The sequence below is a fragment of the Apodemus sylvaticus genome, chromosome 22 (genome assembly GCF_947179515.1).
Source record: "Apodemus sylvaticus chromosome 22, mApoSyl1.1, whole genome shotgun sequence".
Lineage (NCBI taxonomy): Eukaryota > Metazoa > Chordata > Mammalia > Rodentia > Muridae > Apodemus > Apodemus sylvaticus.
Window position 1 is genome coordinate 51827573 of NC_067493.1, and position 22141 is coordinate 51849713.

At 50.8% G+C, this 22141-nt stretch overlaps 1 protein-coding gene across 1 annotated transcript in view; it reads right to left on the reverse strand.

The window, feature by feature from the left end:
* Positions 1-8517: 8517 nt before the first annotated feature.
* Taok3 (TAO kinase 3) overlaps positions 8518-22141 on the reverse strand; it is a 159154-nt gene continuing 145530 nt past the window's right edge. Inside the window, exons 19-22 of the mRNA XM_052168754.1 lie at positions 20050-20289; positions 17953-18165; positions 10877-11059; positions 8518-8798 (exon numbers count right to left, since the gene is read on the reverse strand). Coding sequence (XP_052024714.1) covers positions 8637-8798; positions 10877-11059; positions 17953-18165; positions 20050-20289 — 798 coding nt within the window. The 3' untranslated portion in view covers positions 8518-8636. The remainder of the gene's footprint in view (positions 8799-10876; positions 11060-17952; positions 18166-20049; positions 20290-22141) is intronic.

Sequence of the window (22141 nt, forward strand, 5' to 3'; positions counted from 1 at the left end):
TGTCCGGGTATCTCCTTACTGTGCCTGCCCTCTGAGGGACGCTGGCGTGGTGGTGCAGGCCTTTGGGCCAGCACTTGGGAGGCAGAGGCAGGTGGATTTCTGAGTTTTTGGCCAGCCTGGTCTACATAGGGAGATTCTGTCACAAAACTACAACAACAAAAACCAGTTGCTCCCGGGCTGACCTGGAACTGGTGGATTGGGCCTGTGATCCCAGCATTTGAGGGATTGAAGAGCAAGGACTGTGTGAGTTTGAGGACATCAGGAAAAACCACGTCATCAACTCTCAGGTCCTGAGTTCAAAGCCCAGGACCCAGGTAGAGGAAGGAGAAAACTCACTACAGCAAGTTGAAATCTTCCTGCGGTACTTGCCTTGACACGGGGATAAGCACAAGTGTCATTTTAAAGAGAAACAGGCTCGCTGTGTTTCTGCTGAAGGAGGAATGTGCTTGCTGCTTTTGTGTTCTTGTGACAGACCTGATCTGCACGAAAAGCTCTGTCTCTGCTGGTGGCTGAGCCATCGCAGCAGGGAGAGCACCACTAGGGGCTCGGCCCTGGCTGTGGCTCACACTGCCTGGCAGAGCAGAGAACCCGAGAGACAACAAAGTGCCCTCCTCCCTGGTTCAACACCTCCTTGATGGCGGTTCCTGGCTTGGGTTTTCTTCCAGAAGAAACAAAATATGTTATTTTTACATCCTTAAGAGTTAAGTCTTGATAAGAAAATTGGAAAACACGGTTAGGCACTTTAAAAAAATTAAACAGTAGTTAGCCTAGGATGAGGTGATGCACACTTTTAGTCTCAGTACTTGGGAAGCAGAGGCTGGTGGACTCTGAGGCCAACCTGGTCTATAAAACAAGTTCCAGGACAGGCCGGCTTGTTATACTGAGAGAGACATCCTGTCTTGAAAAACCAAAAACCATGTGTGTGTGTGAGAGCTACATCTAGCAGGAGATCCTGAACTGGAGTTGCAGGTGGTCGGGTGTGGGGAGTTGAACTCAGGTCCTCTGCAGAGTAGTGCCCGCTCTTAACCACTGAGCTGCCTTTTCTGTCTGATCTTTAAAGTTTTGTAAAAATATTGCATCTCTATGTAACTCTCCAATGTAGACGTATACTACAGTACGTGTGAAAGCCAGAGGACAATCTGTGGAAGGTGATTCTTTGCTTCCACCTGGGTCCTGGTGACCAAACGCAGATTGCCAGGTCTGGCTGCAACACCTTCCTCGGCTGGGCCATTTCACTGACCCTAGGCACTTAATTTCCAAATCTTGGTTTATGCAATAGGTTATCTTCAGTTAAGAGGCTGCCGTTCACACTTGGAACCAATACTTCATTTTACAGATGTTCACACCACTGATCTCTCTTATTCCATTTCTTTGCTGTTCTAAATATCGCTTCAGCAAACACCTGTTCTTCATGCAAGAAATACCATGACAGGTTAGTTTTCTGGGGGAGTACCTTGTATTGTGGCAGTCGTGTCCCCAGGAATTCGTGTGAACTGCCCCCACCTCCACCCCCAGACAAGTCAGTGGAGTCTCCTCTCCACACTTAGGCTAGGTACATCAAACTTCAGACAGTGTGATTTGGTATTTACATGTATTTAAAATTATGTACTTATTTTTTTTCCTCTTATTTTTTCATGTGATTTTTCTTTCGCTAATGGCAAGATGTTAGATTTTCTTTTAAGTGGTAAGGTGAAATGGAAACTGCAGCCCACTTTGCTTCCTTAAACCAGGTGTGGCTGGTGGGTGTGGCAAGATGGCTGACGGAGTAAAGGCACTGCCACCAAATCTGACCGCCTACCTACCTGAGTAGTGGTCAGGGGGCCAGCATGGCGGAGGGGAAGAACTGAGTGTCCAGGGTTGTCCTCTGATCTACACACGTGAGACATGGTGTACGGGAGCCTGCACACGAGCACAAAATAAATGTAATGGTGGGGAGCAGGGGAGAGATGGCTCAGTGGTTAAGAGCACCAGCTATTCTACCAGAGGTCCTGAGTTCAGTTCCTAACACCCACATGGCAGCTCACAATCCGATGCCCTCTTCTGGTCTACAGGCATAGATGCAGATGAAACACCATATACATAGCAAATTGTTAAAAAATAAAAAATAAAAGCCAAATGGTCGAACGGGATCTGATGGACCTACAAGAATAAGGTGCAGAAGTCAGGACTGCTCCCCGGTGACAGCCTTGCCAAGAGTGTAAGATAAAAGCTGGGACTTAGCACCTTACTGACAAGATACTGAAGTGGCTCGAGGAGGAACTGACTCTTGGGGGTCACAGTTTTAGGGTGCAGTACGTGGTGGCCGGGAGGGTGTGGCAGCAGGAGCTTGAAGTAGCTGTTGAGCAGCATTCACGGTCAGGAAGCAAAGTCTCGAATGCCAACACCCAGCTCGCTGCCGCCTTTTATTCAATCCAGGACCCCACCCAGCCCGCCATTAAGGCAGGGCTTCCCACCTCTACCTAGCTCAGACATTCCCGGAGACTTGACTCTTCTAGGATTTGATTCTACCATAATAATTAACATTAGCCATGCCAGGCATCTCACAGTACAGCCCGGGGCTCACGGTCCAGTGTTAACTTAGAATTTTACCTTACTCTTCCCCGTGTGTCTGGGTGCGCGCCTGTTGTGTGGGTATGCACCACAGCACGGGCGTGGTCAGTGGATGACTTGGTGGGGTTGATCTTCTCCTGTTTGTTCAGGTATAAAATTCAGGTCTCCAGGTTTGCACAGCAAGCTCTGTTGCTGGGCCATCTTGCTGGCTCACAACTGGCCCAGTATTTCTAGGGTTGGAATCCTGGGATGTGCCTGCCACTGTGAGCCTATGCAGATGGAAGCACATGCCGTGTCAATGCCTTTGGAATTCCTGAATTCACTTCCAATCGATGGAGGTCATATCTCAAAAGCAGGCCTAATACACGTGTGTGTGTGTATTAACTTATTTATTTACATCCCAAATGCTGCTCCTGTCTTCTGGTCTCCCTCACAGAGTTCCTCCCCCCAGGGCTAATATCTTGTCAATGTTTAAACCCAGCTGCACGCGGCCGAAGCCTGTCTTGAAATCAGTGCAAAGTCAGGCAGCCTTAGAGTTGCTTGGCAAGCCCTGAGTGGTTTACAGATCCACAGGGCCTGGAAGTCTCTTGTAAAGTGACTGCCACAGCCTCTTGGCTCCTACGCTGCCAGGCTGCCTTCTGGTTCCTCGAACCTGCCAGGCGACTTGGAGACCTGGCTCTTCACACACAACTCTCATTTTTCTGAAGCTCCCTCTGTCAACGTTCTGATGACCCTCACAGTACTGTCTGAGTGGGCTAGGTGAACTTCCCATGGCTCTGTGGCCATGTTTCCACTGTCATTTATTTATTTGTTAAGATTTACTTATTATATGTAAATACACTATAGCTGTCTTCAGACACACCAGAAGAGGGCATTGGATCTCCTTACAGATGGTTGTGAGCCACCATGTAGTTGCTGGGATTTGAACTCAGGACCTTCAGAAGAACAGTCAGTGCTCTTAACCTCTGAGCCATCTCTCCAGCCCTTCCACTGCCATTTAAAGATGTGCACACTTATAGATCTGTCTGTCTGTATTTTCTCTCTCCTTTCCTTTCATTGTTCCTTTTCTTTGTTCAACAGGGTATTATGTGTCCCAAGCTAGCCTCAGACTCAAACTTCCAATTGATCCCCAGCCCCACCTCTCAGGTGCTGGGATTACAGCTGTGCACAGCAGGACCCGGTGTTTATGGTGCTGGGAATGGAGCGCAGCTCTGTGTATGGTCAGTAAGTACCCTGTCACCTGACCGACACCTGTAAAGATCTGGTAAAAACCAGATTTCTGTTTTTTAAAGAGAGTATTTTAAAATCTCTCTTTCTCTCTCTCACTCTCTCTCACTCTCTTCCCCTCCCTCCCTCCCTCCCTCCCTCCCTCCCTCTCTCTCTCTCTCTCTCTCTCTCTCTTTCTCTTTCCCTCTCTCCCTCTCTTCCCCCCCCTCTGTGTATGTGTATGTGTATGTGTGTGTCTGTGTGGAGGTCTGTAGTATCTCTAGAGGCCAACAGAGGGCACTGTAGCCTCTGGAACTGGAGTTAGGGGCAGCTGTTAACCAGTATCACAGTGTATGTGTGTAGGTGTGTGTATACATATATATATATGTATAATATTTAAAGGATAGTACCCTTCGTAAAGTCAAGAACTGGGAATGTGCTGGGTGGAGGCATGGCTCAGTGATAGAGGGCTTGCGGACTGTGTGCTAGGCCATTGAATTTCGCCCCAGCACTACAGGAAACCAAACAGCCTAAGAAACAACAATAAGAAACCGAAGTCCTGGGCTGGAGAGATGACTCAGTGGTTAACAGCACTGACTGCTCTTCCAAAGGTCCTGAGTTCAAATCCCAGCAACCACATGGTGGCTCACAACCATCCCTAATGAGATCTGACTCCCTTTTCTGGTGTGTCCAAAGACAGCTACAGTGTACTTACATATAATAATAAATCTTTGGGCAAGAATAAGCAGAGGTCCTGAGTTCAATTCCCAACAACCACATGATGGCTCACAGCCATCTGTACAGCATATATATAATTTTTTTTTTAAAAAAAAGAAACTCAAGTCCCCAGCAGAGGAAGATACCCCAGGCATAATGAAGTCTTCTAGATGTCTGGATTATTGTGGAGTGCCACTTAGGTTTAGGGACTTTGTTATTTATTTTTCTCTTTTTGTTTTGAGATGGAGTCTAACTGCATAACCCAGGCTGGCTACAGGTCAGACCAGCCTCTGACTGACTTCTGTATCCATAGAACTTTCTATCAGTCATTCATCATAACCATTAGTCACGGGGTTTCTTCCAGTCCTGGGATCATCTCCATTTGACTGCTAATATCCCCCAACTCCCCCTGCTCCTCTTCTGAGGTGCATTGACACATCTCAGATGTCTCGGAAAGGTGTGTGGCCTCAGTAATTACAGATCAAGAATTAACAGGGATGCCTTAGCCATATGCCTGGCAAACATGTTTTTAAAAAACATTTATGTTGTGTGTGCATATATGTATGTACATACTATGGTGCATGTGCAGGAGAACAATTTGCAGGAGTGGATTTCTGCCTTTCATCATGTGGGTGCTGGGATTTGAACTCGGACCATCCATCTTGGCAGCAAACACCATTAACCACTGAACTACCTTGCCAGTCCATAAACCTGCTTTTATAATCTTTTTTTAAACTCCGGGGTATTTAGAATATGCTGGAAGGGAGGATGCTGGCTGTGGTGTTCTCTGCTTTTTTTTTTTTTTTTTTTTTTTTTTTTGTGCTGGGGATGGAACTCAGAGCCATGTTCCCGCCCTTAGGAGAAGGGACAGACTATATAAATGGCATCTATTACCTCATGAGTTTAAATTTTTTTTTTCACAAGCCAGCTGGACATTTGTCACCACAGAGAGAAACAGATGGAGAGACCAGAGGGGCATCTAAGTGCAGACAGAACCTCCCTCTGGGTCTTGAGTTCTACAATCAGATAGGTCTCAATCAAGACCGTACATTACCACCTGAGGTTTTCATTCGTCAGGATGCTTGGGTGGCAGACTGTGACATGGGAAGCAGAAGCCATTGCACATGCAATTTGTTCTCTAAGAAATGATTAGATTTGCCTGTCTTTACCGAGACAAAAACCTGGGACCATCAAAGGAAGAGGAGGAAAGGTCCTTTGGCCTGACCCTGTGCCTTGGCAGTATAGTGTATCACAGTGGAACCACGTGACAGAAGTCTAATTGTCCATGGCAACCAGGAAGCTAAGGGAAGAAGCTTGTAATTCTCTAAGACTACACCCACAAAGACCAAACTCCCTTCCACTAGGCCCCTTGTGAACAAAGGTTCCGGTCACCTCACAGAACCACATGCTGGGGACCTGGACTTCATCACACTGGATAAGACATTCCCATCTATGCTGTGTCCATCACCCATCTTTTTGGTCTTCTCTGACCTGCCCTGCCCCCTTTTGAGACAGGGTTTTTCTAACGTAGCTTTGGCTGTTCTGGAACTTACTATGTAGACCAGGCTGGTTTCAAACTCACAGAGATCTCTGCCTCCCTAGCTCTGGGATTAAAGGCTGTGCCACCATGCCTGGCTCCTCCAATGTGCTTTCAGTGTGCTGACCAAAGACACTGAGGGGCTCAGTGGCCTGGGAGGTTGGGTGGCTGTTGCCATAGGCTTTATGGAGGACTTAACACACGGTAATAAGTACTTGTACTTTGATAGTAGTTGGATTTACTCTGTCATTAGTTTGTCACAATGATACCGACAGACAGGTTATGTTTATATTTGGTAACTCACCCTTCATAGGATCCAAGGTCCGCATTCAAAGAACAGCGATGAGGGCTTGGGCTGACTCAGTCGTAGAGTGCTTACTCAGCACGGGAGGCTGAACTTAAGCCTCCAGCAGTGCAGAACAGAACTTTCTATGATTTCAGCCTGGCTACGCAGGTCTAAGCAGCCCAGCTCTCAGGTCAGTAGGAAAACACCAAACAGGGCTGGGTGTAACTGGCACATGCCTTTATTCCCAACCCTTTGGGGAGGTGGGAGTTGGGTGGAGGCAGAAGGATGTCTGTGAGTTGGAGGCTAGCCTGGTCTACATTGTGAGTTCTAGGAAAAAAGTAAAACCCAGAGAAGAGAGAATGAAAAGAAAGAAAAGAGACAATAATGACAAGAAAGCAAGATCCAATTTTCAATATGTCTGGCTTGCAGAGCTAAGGTTATAGGTGTGAGATTGTCCTGACCCCAAAACCATATCCTGGAAGTGCAATCTTTACTATATAGTTACTGCAGTGAAAGGAGCCAGGAGGGATGGAGCCCGGCTATCGTGGGAGTTTCCAGCGGGAGTGTTGTCATGCTTCCTCCAAGGCCTGCAGTTCTTCGTGGGTCGTGGGGTCCAGTCCTGCGCCTGAGACCACAGTAGCACTGCACAGTGTGTGTGGTTCCTGCTCCTATGGCTAGGGGCACTCGGGCCGGGTGGGCCAGGCCGGGTTCTCTGAGGATGTCAAACAGCGCTCCTCCAGCTCGGTGCAGGAGAAGAAACTGGAGGACGTGGCTTTACCTCAGCATCCCTCTGGGAGGAGCAGCAGCGGAGGCCCTGGAGCACGGTTCCAGGAGGGCTCAGCCCTCAGAGTCATCCCAGAGGCACCTGGAAGGGAAATCCTGCCGCAAGAACACAGCCAGGCGATGTGACGAACACTTTTATTTACAAATATAATTAAAAGCCCTGACAGTTAACCATGCTCTTCTTCGGGACCTGAAAAATGTTGTTCTCTTTGAAGCTTTTTTTTTTTTTAAGTGCATGCAGAAGGAGTGAAGCCTTTTTCTCTTCATCATTTTTTATTGTAAGAAAATACACAGTTTGAAAGGATGAATAATGCAATATTCATGACCACAGATAGGGGGCGTGGGGAGGGAAAGGAGAAATAAACAGAGATGATTGGACAGAGAAGACATTGAACTCCAGAGACTGAAGTGGGGGGTTGGTGTGGGGGTGGGGAGGAACAGGAGGAGGAAGTAAAAAAATTTTGATCAGAGAAACAGTTAAAATACAATATGAAAATAAGCAATTCCTCTCCTTAGATTCCCTCTATACACAAAATACATGATTTGCCAAAGCCCAATTTTGTGCTACTGGGATTCTGTGAGCTCCTTAATTAAGTGTACTCGCACCGTCTGCAACAGCAGAGGATGCTGGGATACAGTAGACCAGGCTGACAGCAAGGCAAACTCTTGCCGGCAGGTTCTTAAAAACCACAAGATCTCTTCACCCCACCCACCCACCCCAGCCCCAAAATAGTAATAATATGTTACCACTTCATATGTACATCACAATTAGTTCCTGTAAAATGTATCAAATTTTCAATCTTTAATAAAACTTTGTTTTTTTTAATTCCTGATGAATAAATACCAAAAAAATAAAATAAAATAAAGTTATGCAGCAGCTGGTTAAGGTGTAAGGCTGCGGATTTTGCGTCTCTCTCCCCCTTGGCATGTATTATTTATTTAGGTTTCTTTAGGTATTTGCTTGTTTTCGTTTCTGCTTTACTTTCACTGGTTGGTTGACAACGAGGGACTGCTCAAAGCAACATCCGTCTGCGTTCCATCGATGTTTGTTGGTTGATAGACCCTAAAACCACCTCCGAGGTTTTTCAGCAGATCATCTGGAACCATGTTGGCACCGCGATGCAGGTGGTGGACGGCAGGGGCGGCCGGGTCTCGGCCAGCACTGAAAGTTGACACGGGGGGGGGGGGGGAGGAAAGGGCCCCTGATGGAGTAAGAATCAACAGGCACTAGTGCGACACGGTGTCAGGGAGAGAGAGGGTGAGAGAGAAGAGAGAGAGAAGAGAAAGAGAGGAAGGGGAGAGAGAGAGTGGGAGAGGGAGGGGGGAGGCAGGCAGGGAGGAAGAGAGGGGGCAGAGGGAGAGATAGGGAGGGAGGGAAGGAAGGAGGGAGAGAAAGAGAGAGAGAGAGAGAGAGAGAGAGAGAGAGAGAGAGAGAGAGAGAGAGAGAGAAGTGAGAGCAGCGCCCGTTAAGATGGGGAATGTAGTTTCGCAGGGTCTGAATTTTTTTGTTTTGTTTTTTTCATTTTTTTTTTTTGTAAATGGCAAAAAACTTTAATCTCATCTATAGTCGTCCTTAGGCAAATCCAATGTCACCGAATTCCCAAAGCCCATTCTGAGGCTCTCCGTGTCAAACGCCTCGGCCTCTCGCTCTTGTCTTCCCAGGAGAATCTTGACCCTCTCACTGCGTTCCTTCTGCAGGGCAGCCAGCTCCTCTTCAATCTGCCCAAGCATACAAGGGGGGCTCAGTGCCAATGCCTGCCCCACATCCGAGAGGGGTCCCCCTCCACCCCTGCACACACGCACAGGCCCAAGAGGGGAGCCCAGGAATAACGTGTCTTGGATTTGATCTACTGTGTCTCAGACTTGCTAAGAGCCGGGCGGTGGTGGCGCATGCCTGTAATCCCAGCACTTGGGAGGCAGAGGCAGGCGGATTTCTGAGTTCGAGGCCAGCCTGGTCTACAGATTGAGTTCCAGGACAGCCAGGGCTATACAGAGAAACCCTGTCTCGAAAAATCCAAATCCAAAACAAAACAAAACAAAAAAAACAGACTTGCTAGGAGTGGAAGAGGGGTGTGGGTGTGGGTGTTAGGGGTGGAGGCAGCCATGCCATCTGAGCCTGTGAAGAGGAGCCCGGGGGACCTGAGGACAATGAAGCCTGTGTGACTTTGTAACTTTGCTGTGGAGGGCTGGAGCCTCTAACATCCTCAGAAATTGTTTCTGGATCAGTGGCAGGGACAGCAGCCTACTGCGCTGGTTTGGAAGAGAAAGTGCGGCTAACAGGTTAAGCCGAGAGAGGTCGCCAATGTGAGATGCTGCCTGTGTGTGTGTGTGTGTGTGTGCATGCATGTGCACTCATATGCAAGTGCATGGAGCTGCAAGGGCCACTCTGCTGTCCTCATCAGTCCATATTCGCCTTGTGTTCTGAGACAGGGCATTACGGAACTTGGATCTTAGGTTTCAGCTAGACTGGATATCAAGTCCCCAGGATGCTTCGGTCTCCACTTCCCTGTGCTCAGGGTTACGGGGTGTGCTGTCCAGGTCATGTCCAGTTCTGCTCTAGCTTTCGTGTGGGGACCAGAGATCTGAAGTGAGGTCCTCATGTACTCACAGCAAGCGCTGCACCTGCTAAGCCATCTCCTCGGCCCCGAGATGTTTTATGTGCATACACATATGCATGCATGTAGAAGCCAGAAGCCCACAGAAGCCCACGTCAGCTGCGGTCCTTGGGCACCATCTCACTTGTTTGTTAGGCTGAGTAGTCAGCCTGGCTAGCTGGTGGGCCCCAGGAATCTGTCTGCCTCTGCCGCTCTGTGCTGGGATCCTTGGTGTGCATCACCACAGCCCTGGCTTTTAAATTTGTTATGTGGGTGTTTGGGGCAAGTGCCTAGGCCCCCATGTTTGCACACCAAGCACCCCCCACCCTGGGCTATCTCCTCAGCCCCAGCTTTGAGCTGCTGGTAACACAGCTTCCGAGGGCGACTGCTAGAACGCGGTCTGGAGCAAGGCATGATATTAGTGAGTGGGGCCACACTTGGCTGTAACCGCCACGGCACCCACCTCTATTTTCATCCTTGGTTTTTTTTTTTTGTTGTTTTGTTTTTTGTTTTTTGTTTTTTGTTTTTTGGATTTTTTTTTTTTCTCGAGACAGGGTTTCTCTGTGTAGCCCTAGCTGTCCTGGAACTCACTTTGTAGACCAGGCTGGCCTCGAACTCAGAAATACGCCTACCTCTGCCTCCCAAAGTGCTGGGATTACAGGCGTGTGCCACCACTGCCCGGCTTCATCCTATTTTTAAGGGGATTTGTATTTAAATCTGTGTTTAGATATGTGCATATGATTGCAGTGTCTGTGGTGGCCAGAGGAGGGCACCAAATACCCTGGAGCTGGAGTTACAGGTGGGGGTGGGCTGCCTGATGTGGTGCCGGGAACTGAACTCAGGTCCTCTGAAGAGCCACCACTCTAGAACGTCATTTTACTGCTTCATGAAAGAGCCCTACTGCTAATTTCTTTGGCTGGAAAACTGACATTTTCAGGCTTCTGGGCAGTCACGCTGGCATTGCATAGTTCTTTTGTAAGTGACATCATTCAGCTGGCTAAAATGGCGGGCTTCCTAAGCCAAACCTCAGTTGCTTGACTAACCTTCCTGAGCCAACGGGTATGGGACAGGGACAATGCCTGGCTCTCTTTGGTGCCAAGGGTAAGTTGACTGTCTGACCCTGGTCACTCGGGAGGGCTCCATTCAAAACCGTGACCCTCCCACATCCTGGCCCTACTGTGTGGGTTCCAGGGAACTTCCTACCTTCTGCTCAAGATGCGCTCTGCGCAGGGACACCCTCTGCTCTAGCTTCTGCAGCTCGCGCTCGTGCTGGGCCTCCGTCTGCATCTTGATTTTGCTCTGGTAGGCGTTGAGGAGCTCCATCTCCTGCTGGAGCTGTAGTCTCAAGGCCTGGCATTCTGCCTCTTGCGCCTCGTCTAGCCGTAACTGTGGGTACAGAAGACACACACGCTCCCTCAATGGAGGAACGATGCAGGAAATGTGCTCCATTTCCTGTACCTACTCAGCTAGTAAAAACAATGAATTCATGAAGTTCTTAGGCAAATGGATGGAGCTAGAAAAATACCATCCTGAGTGAGGCAACCCAATCACAGAAGAACACACCCGGTATGCATTCGCTGATAAGTGGATATTAGCCCAAAAGCTCAGAACACCCAAGATACAACTCACAGACCACATGAAGCCCAAAAAGAAGGAAGGCCAATGTGTGGATACTTTGATCCTTCTTGGAAGGAGCAATCAAAATACCCATGGCTCACAGCCAACCAATAAACTGAGCATTGGGTCCCCAATGGAGCAGTTAGAGAAAGGACCCAAGGAGCTGAAGAGGTTTGCAGCCCCACAGGGGGAACAATAAAATGTCCCAACCAGTACCCTCCAGAGCTCCCAGGGGCTAAACTGCCAACCAAAGAGGGACCCATGGTTCCAGCTACATCTGTAGCAGAGGATGGTCATTTTAGACATCAATGAGAGGAGAGTCCATTGGTCCTGTGAAGGCTCGATGCCCCAGTGTAGGGGAATGTCAGGTCAGGAAAGTGTGTGTGGGGGTTGGTAAGCAGGGGGAGAGGGGATGGGATGGGGGGGTTCGAGGGGTAACGAGGAAAGGGGATGCCATTTGAAATGTAAATAAAGCAAATATCTAATAAAAAGAAAAAGAAAAAAAAGACACACGCTGTGTATAAGGCAGTCCATACGCAGTACTCTGGGGGTGACTGGGAACAGTCTCCTTGCTGGGACTTAGGTAGAAAGATGGAAGGAAGACGGACATTGCAATTTGGACTAGAGCCAGTGGAGTCTGCCTAGTCAGCACAGGATCCTAAGAACACATTTCCTTCAGTGCTGGGGCCAGGGATCCTGGGAAGGCTGCCCACCCTAGTGGGCAAGCCTGTGTACTCTGGAGGTGCCACTCCAGGGTGGCTTCTTCTTGTCTGTCTGTCTGTCTCTCTTTCTTTCCTTCTCTCTTTCTCCCTTCCTTCCTTTTCTTCCTTCCCCCAAGAAAATAATAATTCTCAATTAGATTGGTTTGAGTTTTAAATGAGAGAGACCATATAGGATCCCAGACCTAAGCCTTCACATGTAACACAATGTCCAATACACAGCAGATGTTACATTGCTTTGCTTTTGGCAAGACTGTGTCCATAGCTCAATCCTTGGCCTGTGATGGCCAGACCAGTGTAGCTGTTGTGACAACTCATGCTGCTCATGGCTGTGGAGACACAGAGCATCCTCCTCATTGCCAATCCAGAACCCAAGGGGTTCAAAATGTCACCCTTTGAGAGCAGCTGATAACCTCAGGGGATGTATTTTGCTTTTGAGCAATGGTTTATAGGCTACAGATGTGGCCTGGCCCAGCTGCCTTTGCTTCCTGAACTGTGCACACGAGCTTTACATTTGGTACCAAGATACCCAGATCTTGTGTGGACACGGGCCATGGCCACCTGCTGGAACATGAAGACCAGAACCCAGACACGCTCCCATTCAGACCATTACAGAGCACAGGTTAGGCCCTCTATCCTAGGCTCATGTTTGGCTGGGATCACTGAGGTCAGAGGCCCTGAATCAGAGACTGTGGCTGCCCCCTTTTCTGCACCTTCCTATCCAGGCCAGTCTCCAATATCAACTTCAGCTGACATAGGCCTTCAACAAGTGACTATGCATCTATCTTGAAGCAGAAGTGACTTTGGAATGTTAAAGCTACTTGTCGAAGTGTCATCTCTAGTTCTGTGGGAAACACAGCGTGGAGTTAGGGGAAGTGTGTTCCCTGAGTCCCAGCCTGTGCAGGGGTTCTAAGTTAGGACCCACTAGGGAGGACAGGGCATTCTCTTCCCATTTTCCAGCAGGGGACACAGGCAGGGTGGCTGTCTACACAGCCTGCAGCTGCATTAACTCATTCATGACTTTGAAGTGGGGCTCCCAGGAGGACCACTATGGGTTTTCTCCTGACCTGAAAGGCTGTTTACCAGGAAAGCAGAGCAAAAGTCCAGCCGTTCTCTGCTCCTAGGCATTAGCTCCCATGAGCCCTGCATGAGCAGATGAGAGTCTAGCCCTCCAGCAGGCAGGCAGACCCTTGAAGCATATCCGCTTCCTTTGAGACAGAGTCACATGCCGGCCACACTGGAGCTGAACCTGCAACGCAGTCAAGGATGACTCTCTGAATTACTGATCCTTCTGTGTCTACCTCCCAAGGACAGGCATGCACCGCCATGCAGGGATATGGGTTTGTACTGCCATGTAGGGATTATAGGTATGAATTTCCATTCTGGGATTACTGGTATGCACCACCATGCAGGGATTACAGGTGTGCACTGCTATGCAGGGATTACAGGTGTGTGGCGCCCATGCAGGGAAATAGGTTTGTACAGCCATGCAGGGATTACAGGTGTGAATCTCCATGCTGGGATTACAGGTGTGCACCGCCATGCTAGGATTCTAGTTTTGCTGGTAACAAAACTGAGGATTCCCTGCATGCTAGCCAAGCCCCCAGCCATCCTAGCCTGCAGTTTACTTTGCTTCTGGTGTCTAGCTATCCTCCAACTTCTCTCTCTGATCCCACAAATCCAGGTACTAGAAATCACAGGAGTGCACCTGTGATTTTGGAATTTTTCTCCTACACAGTCACACATACAAATGCACCCTAAGGTTTGTAGTAATGTGGGTGAATATTATGCTTGTCCCCTATAGTGGCTTAAACAGAAGAAAAGGATACAAGGGGGAGTGCACACTGTAACTCAGCTCACAACCTCCTCCCGACATAAGCTCAGATACTGCCTCTCCCTGAAATACTGGAACCTGGAGCACTACAGCCCCTAAGCATTTGGCCCGTGTGTCTGTTCCCCTCACCCCCATCATTTCTGAATGCTTCTGCAGAGGTGAGCTGGCTAGTATGACCGACACCTTGAAGTCCACACAGCTTCTTACATTTGTAATCTCTACACTTACAGGAATGCTCTGAAATGCTGACTCTTGTCTTGAGCAGTAGCCCATGTAAGTGGCCTTCCTCCACTTTGTACAGGTAAACAGAGGGATTCTCAGCAGGTACTTAAAAGGTTCCTCTAGACTCATGGTCCGAGGCCAGTGATGGACAGCTGAGACAGTCATACTCAGACTTATCTTCTTCTGGTCCCAAGAGCAAGGGCTCTGCAATCACCTTAGCCTGTGTCTGTCATCCTACATCACCTGTTCACCGGACCCTGCTGCAGAGCCCAGAAATGCCACAGGTGCCATGACTACAACCAAGGGGACAGGAGCCAGGCTAGGGCATGGCTGGGTTGGTCCAGTGCTTATGGGGCATGCAGGAAGCCCTGTCCCATCTCAGCCCTGAATAAACAGGGCGCGGTAATGAACGCCCATATCCCAGTGCTCGGGAGGTGAGGAGGCAGGAGGATCAGAAGTCGTTCTCGGCCACATAATGAGTTCCAGGCCAGCTTGGGTTAGTAGAGACTGTGTCTGAGAACAAACCAAAACTAAGACAGGAGTACGACCGAGTGCCATCTCCCATCACCTTGGGTTTACCTCTCACCCACTCTGATCCACTGTCCTCCACTTACACTGCCACATTCAGGTCTCTGATCGTCTTGGTGAGATGTCCTGGTACGACCTCACCTACCTCACCTCCCGGTGTGGCTTGCCAAAACTCAGCCCCGCCTTTCTTGCCACTCCTTGCCTGTTGCCTTGACTTCGCAGACGCTGCCTACCGCTCCCACGCGTCTCTCTCCACCCTGCTTCTTTCCCAGGGAGGCCTGAGACAGCTTCACCCTGGGCTGCCTCCAGACCCTCGAGCTCAACATGACCACAACAAACTCGCCCTTCCTGCTCCCACTTCCCCAGCCCGTCCCACTGACTTTTTAACGCATTGTCACTGTCACAGCATCTCCCATAAAGCTCAGCTTCACCATCAGACATTTGCTTCACCATCTGGGCCCTGTCACTCAGCAGGTACCCTGGACCTCTTGCCTGTCTCTCAAGCATGGCCACGCCTCCTTCCATCCCAGTGTCTCTCTAGCTTAGCCACCATCCTCTATGACTAAGCTAGAGCGACACCACCCCTCTGCTCTCTCAGGACTTTGTCTGCATGTCTCGGAGGGATGGTCCCCTACGCTTTAGTGACAGTGTACTGTGCTGAGCTAAAGCCTGTACAGCCGACTGTGACCTGGACCGTGTAGCCCTCCTGTCTTACTCCCAGGCAAGATGCCCCCCCTCTAGCTCTCCACATTCCGGACAGAAGCGATGCGTGCAGTTCTTCAGACAGGCAGCTGAAGTTTCCCCACTCCTGCTCCAGAGGCTCCTCAGCCTAAATAGCTGTGGGGGTGAGGCCGCTCCTGTCACTCCAGACCAGACTAGCCCTTCTGGATCCATGGCTGCCTCCTGCCCTTGCTCCATCCCAAGTGCGGCAGCCCCCTGTGGTGTTGCATCCTCTGTTCCCCCAGGAGGACCAGGCTGTGGAAGGAGGGGGGGATGTCTTATTTATCGTGGTATCCCAGCATGCCCGAGGCAAGACGGACAACGCCTGAGGGCAGAAGTGAGTGCTGTGGCAGCCGTCCTCAGCGCGTCCTCAGCTCGGGAACTTGTCTGTGCCCCTGGCTATTGGCAGGAGCCTCCTTTCACTGTGCCCTCTGCTTGCTACACGTTTGTCCAGTTGCTAAGAGTCTGTCTGCCTGCCTCTGCTGACAAGGATGGGAAATGGAGTCCCACGTGAAGTTTCTTCTTGTTTTATGGGCACTTTTTATTTTTGAGATAGGGTCTCCTGTAGCCCAGGCTGGCCTTGGGCGTACTATATGGCCAAGGATAGTCTTGAAGTTCCGATCCTCGTGCTCCACCTCCCAGGCAGGTGCCAACGTGCCGATTTATGTAGTGAGGAGGGTCAAGCCCAGGGCCTCAAGCACACTAGGTAAGCACACTGGGCTGCAGCCCCAGCCCTTTGAAGTGTAAGGACATCTAGTCCCAGCAATGCACTGCCCTGGCTGAAGTCACAGTCCCAAGCGAGGAGGAGGTCACGGAGGCTTGCTGCTCTTGTGCTCCCTGCACATTTGAGCCCTCCAGCGGGAAGCGCTGCCGGGGCATCTGTGACCCGCGCTCTCTCTCTGCTCCACTCGTGGTCTTTGGATAGTTGTCCTCTTTGATCTTTGTCCACTTAGTCTTCAAACACGGTTGGCCTCTAGAACCTGTCCCCAGCCCTCTTCTCAAACCCACCTCCTGGTCCTGGTAGACCTCACTCACTCTTAACTTACAGCTGCCCCAACAAGACAAAGACGTGGGACCTTTCGTCTTTAATCCTGGTGTCCCTACTGACACGCAGATTTCAGTGTCTGCACCTCTTCACACAGACACCCACAGGGCTCAGATGCCACGGCCTCTGCCGGATGTCTGAACTCACCTCCTGCCTCAACTCTCCCAGTCTCTTGTCAAATCCTCAGTTCTCTCTCCTGCCTCTACTAAGTGGCCCTCAAATCCCGCCCATTCTCACCATGTCCATGTGCCGCCTCCCACCTCCCTCTTGCAATGTGTTGGAACCCAGGACTCACATACCAGACACCCGAGCCTTCTCATTGTGGAATACCAACTCACCTCCTGTGAGGGCTCTGAACCCTCGCCCCGACATCTTACTCCCCGGCTTCAGCCGCTGCTTAGCTGGTCATCTGTTCTCAGACCCTTAAGGGCCTCTGCATTTTGCAGACTAGTCTCAGGTGGGACTAATGCTTCTCTTTAGTAAGCCATTGGCCACCAGGGCCTGTAGCTGTGTGATGGCCCCATTCAGTTACTTGACAGACGCCTTCCCTAACCTACCAACATCCTTGGTATTCTAGGATGCCTAGGACACAGTGGAGAATCAGGAGGGCTAGCCTGGGGATCACACAGGAGGGGCACATGGGCTTCCAGTCCCCTTTCTTCTTCCTCCTTTCCCTTCTTCCACCCTCCCCCCTTTCCTCTCCTCCTTCTGTGCCCCTTTTCAGTGCCGGGGTTCTCCTTCAGATGGTCTACTGATGAGCCCCACCCCAGCTTTGCTTTGCCTCAGTCTTCTGAGTGCTGGGATCTCAGGTGTGAGCCTCGGCCCCCAGCTGCAATCCTCCTCTCTGGACTCTGGGCTCGCCCTCCCGCTGAGCCCCCGATAGACTCTCTCCTCATCAGGACCCTGATGGCTTCCTTTTAGGTCTCCAGGTGTCCCCAGGCCAGCGTCTCTGTTCCCCTTGTCCTTCCAAGGCTCTGGGTACCACAAGAACTAAGTACTTAGTGTGCCTGGCGTCCACCACTCAATGGTCTGACTTCCTGGTTTTCCTGAGGCAGCAGGAGAGGCCCTGTCCAGCTCCACTGTCTCTGGGCCCAGCACAGGGCTGCATGTGGAGGTGTGGCCAGAGTTTATTGAGCAAATATGCCTGCCTGCCTGCCTGCCTGCCTGCCTCTCTTTCTCTCTGTCCCCTCACTGGGCCATGAACCCAGAAGCAGCAGGGCCGTGCCTGACATTGGTTGAGTGGTGGTCAGTAACCTCTGATGAGTAATTGTATGCACACACACACCAGGTATCCATCCCATCTCCCCCTCCCGGGGTGCTCCCCGCTCCCCGAGTGCTCCCCGCTCCCCTGCCTCCGCTGCACTGGCACTGCTCCTTCAGCTCCAAGTTAAAAGATGTGCTCCAGCGAGTATCCACACGGGCTTGGCCGTGCTCCACGTCTTCACCTTCCTCTGTTCCTCAGGCAGGAAAAGAAGCCAGCAACACATCCTAAACCAATATATCCCAGAGGAGCGTGGGGATGAAGGCTGGGGCCTGGGTTTTCGTGCTCTCCCCTTGCTTGCGCGGCCGGCCAGCAGCGAACCTACCCACTTACCGCTTGAGAGGCCATCATCTCGTTTATGCTCTGTTCATACTGCTCGGCCAAGATGGCCAGCTTCCTGGTCTGCTCGTCCTTCAGTGTCTTTAGGATTGCTTTGTGCTCATTTTTTGGAGTGACTTCCAACTGGTGATTTTTGAGGGCTTTGTACTGTTTGGTCTGTACTTTGCAAGTGTCCTGAAACTGTTTTTTAATTTGCATTTCCATGGCCTGGCAGGTTGTTTTTTTTTTTTTTAAAAGAGGGGGTGGGGAGGGTGACAGAGAGAGAGAGAGAGAGAGAGAGAGAGAGAGAGAGAGAGAGAGAGAGAGAGAACTGAGTCAGTCAGTGGCTATGGCATCCCCAGGTTGTACGACACAGTCAAGAGCAGGACTTGCACACGACAGTCGTCAATTCAGAGGGGACAGCAGGGAAGCAGGCTGCCCCGTAACTCTGTCTGTTTTTTATGTGAAATGATTTCAAATTGACACACTGTTTTAGGACAAGTGGGTTCTAATGGGGAGTGACGACATGTAAGCAGACTGTGGACTACCATGCAGCTGTAGAAAGGGCTGGCAACTGTCCCCTGCTTCCCTCCACGCTTTGATGGCTCCCACTGTTTCCTGTTCCTGCTCTTTCTCTGAGCACATGCGCACACAGCCACAGGAGGCATTCCTGTCCCACAGCCCTCGCTCAGTGTCTCCCTCACATCTGCAGACAAGTGCATGGAGCAGCGCCTCGCATCCAACCCCTTCCCACCGGCACTGAAGGAGGGAGTGGCTGTGGGTCCTTGCCTCCTCTCACGTTCGCACTCTGGCAACTAGGAGGAGGGGCATGTGGAGGGCACAGGCCACTCAGCGGTCTCCTGTCACTTGGTGAACACTCTGGCTTCTAGCGGCAGGGGTCACGTATGCGCCCAGGGTTTGCCTTGAAGGGATGTGTGCAGTGTGACTGCATCAGTGCCAACCTCGGCACTGGTCTGTCTTCCTGACACACCCTAGTGGCTGAAGACTCGGGACTCAACACCCAGTGCGATGCAAGGTTTGCCTGGACGCTTCAAGGGCCAAAGCGTCCTCCCATCCCGCATCTATCCCCCAGGGCAGTCTGGAGAGCCAGTCCCGATGTCCAGGCCTGTGGTGGATGTCATGAGTGAGCTATATGGGATCCTAGCAACTCTGGAGGTGGTGCTGCAGCTGGGGCAGGATCCTTGAAGGTGGCTGCTCCCATTACCGTTTCCTCACTTCCTGGGGCAGGGAAAGGTGTGCATGCATGTGGATGGCAGAGGTGGGCTTGGTAGAGATACCATTCATTCATTCATTCATTCATTTACTTTTGTGACACAGGGTTTCGCTGTGTACCTCTGGCTGGCCTGGAACTCACTATGTAGACCAGACCACACCTGTCTACCTACCTGTCCCCACCATGAGACCCAACCTAACTTTTTTTTTTAACTTAGGTTCTAGAGTAGTGGTTCTCAACCTTCCTAATGCCCATTAACACAGTTCCTCATGTTGTGCTGAGCCTCCCCAACCACAAAATTATTTTCATCGCTACTTCATAACTGTAGTTTTGCTACTGTTATGAACTGTAATACAAATATCTGTGTTTTCTGACAGTAAATTGTTCAGGCATTTCCTGAGCTCTCTTGGCTTAACTTTTATTTTAGTTTTTATTTTATATACGTGGGTGATTTGCCTGCATGTATGTCTACATGTGTGACTGGTGCCCTTGGAGGCCAGAGGAGGGCATCAGATCGCCCGGAACTGGAGTTACAGATGGTTGTGAGCTGCCGTGTGGGTGCTGGGAATCAAACCCAGTTTCTCTGGACCATCAGCCATCTGTCATCCCCACCTCACTGCCTTTGAAGAGCGTGGGTGACCAATGGCTCAGGCGCGCAGCGTCAGGGAAAGCTGAAAACCCTGCAGTTTTGCGGGGTTCAAGGCGGCAGGAGCCCTGGACCCCACGCCTGGAGAGTCTGATTGCGGGGTGGGACACAGACGTGTGTGTGTGTGTGTGTGTGTGTGTGTGTGTGTGTGTGTACGCTCTGCCCCACCTGCCTGAGCGAGGGCGGGTGCCACATGCGGGGGCAGGGTGCTCGGTGAGCCCCGCCCTCTCACCTTTAAGTTCTTGGGCTGTTGCCGAAGCTCCATGACGTGCTTCCGGTGCAGCTCCCGCTCCCGCCTCTTATTGTACTCCAGCTGGTTCTCCAGCTCCGTCTGGTGCTGCAGCCGGATCAGGTCCATGCGGAGCTTCTGCAGCGTGTGCAGCTGTCGGTACTCGAGCTCTCGGGTGGACTCATCGTGCCGGATGAGCATGGCGTGCTCCATCTCCTTCTGGGTCCTCTTTTTATTTAGTTCCTGCATCCGGGAGAATATGATGAGTGGAGAGGGATGAGCGGAGGGCAAAGGGAGGGGCACACGGCCCCGGGGAGGGTGGCTCCTAACTATGTCCATGGCGTTTGCAGCATGACTTAATGAGGTCAGAGAGGAAGTCCCTGGAGTTCTTCCGCCTGTGATGAGGTTATCACTCACAAGCTGAAAACTTGCCAGCACTCACAACTGCGCTATCTGGGAAATGGGATTACTTCCACCTGGGTTTTCCTGCCTTGTAGAGGGGCTGTGGGTCTTCAATAATGTGCTAGGCTAATAATGTGTGGTTAAGCTAGGGGCGCCCATGCCGGCTGCCCGTAAGAGTCAGGTAAGGGCACATACCCTCAGATTCGGATAATCATGTGGGATGCCTAATTTCGATTTAAAAACCTCTAGGTGACTTTGTCATGTGGCCAGTGTCCAGAGCTAGACTAAAGACCTAGGATGTCTGCACTGCTTCAGCTTTCTGGGGAAATACCCTGTTTTCATACATAACAGAAGTAGGACAATTATCTATTTTTAAAAAGAAGAGCCTAGGGCATGCTGGGACAGACTAGAGGATACCACTCCCCTCTTGTCTGATCGTCCCTACACCTAACCACTTGGTACTTTACTATTTCCTTCCTTCCTTCCTCTCCCCTCGGCACTGGGGATTAAATGCCAGGCAAGCGCTCCACCCCTTGGCCACATCCACAGACCTGTCAGTCCTGCTCGTGCCCTCTCTGTTCATGCCTGTCTGGTGTGCCCCGTCCCCACCCCCATCCCACTTCCTTTCTTGGAGAACAGGGAAGCCAGGAAAACAAAGGTTACTTAAAACATTTTTACCCACTGACCTGAGGTTATTTTCTTCTCTCTAAACTGGGGATTGAACCTTGGGCCCTGGGCTTGCTGGACCACTGAACTCGATTCCCAGCCCCCTGACGATGTTTCCTAAATGCCCTAGTTGCTGGAGATCTAAGCTATGAGCCTGGATTCATGCAGATGTTGGCTAAGCTGTGGCTACTGCCCTGCAGTGGGGACACTCTCAGGGTGTCGCCATAGTTGAAGCAGGTGTTGGTCTCACAGCTGACTGGATTCAAGGTGGGCAGACGGCCTGGGCTGGGCACATGTATTTTCTCTCCTGGGAATTTGGAGCAGAGACTCAGGGCCAGTTGTCTCTGTGGCGGCTGGAGTGACTGCTCACACAGGCACTATGGGGTGGTCATCTGCTGCTAGGAGGGAGGAGGCGTAGATGAAGCTAGACTGACTTCAGAGAGAGGAGGGGGAGGGGAGAAGGGGAAGAGAAGGAGAGGGAGAAAGAGAGAGGGAGAGGAGAGAGGGAGAAAGGAGGGGGGAAGGGAAGAGAGGAAGAGAGGGAGAGAGGAAGGGTAGAGGGGGAAAGGAAGGGGAGAGAGAAAGGGAGAGAGGGAGGGAAGGAGGGAGAGGAGAGCAGGAAAAGGGAGAAGGGGAGAGGACGTGAGGGAGAAAGAGAGGGAAGGGAGAGGGGTAGAGGGGATTAGGGAGAAGAGGAAGAAGCAACTATTTTGTACCCAAGTCTTGACTGCTTTTCAGCCCATCTCTAATGTCCAGCTGTATTAAGTACTGTTGAGTTTTTTTTTTTTTTTTTTCTTCCTGAGACAGTCTCAGTAGGTAGCCTAGGCTAGCCTGGAACTTGCATCATAGACCAGGCTGACCTCAAACTCACAGAGATCTGCCTACTTCTGCCCCCTGAGTGCTGGGACTAAAGGTATGGACAGCTGTGTCTGCTGTCACGAGTGCTGTTGGTCCCGCTCCTGTATCTCTACAGCAGCACTCCTGGTTGGGACAATGACGTCGACGACAACGACAACAACAACAGCCT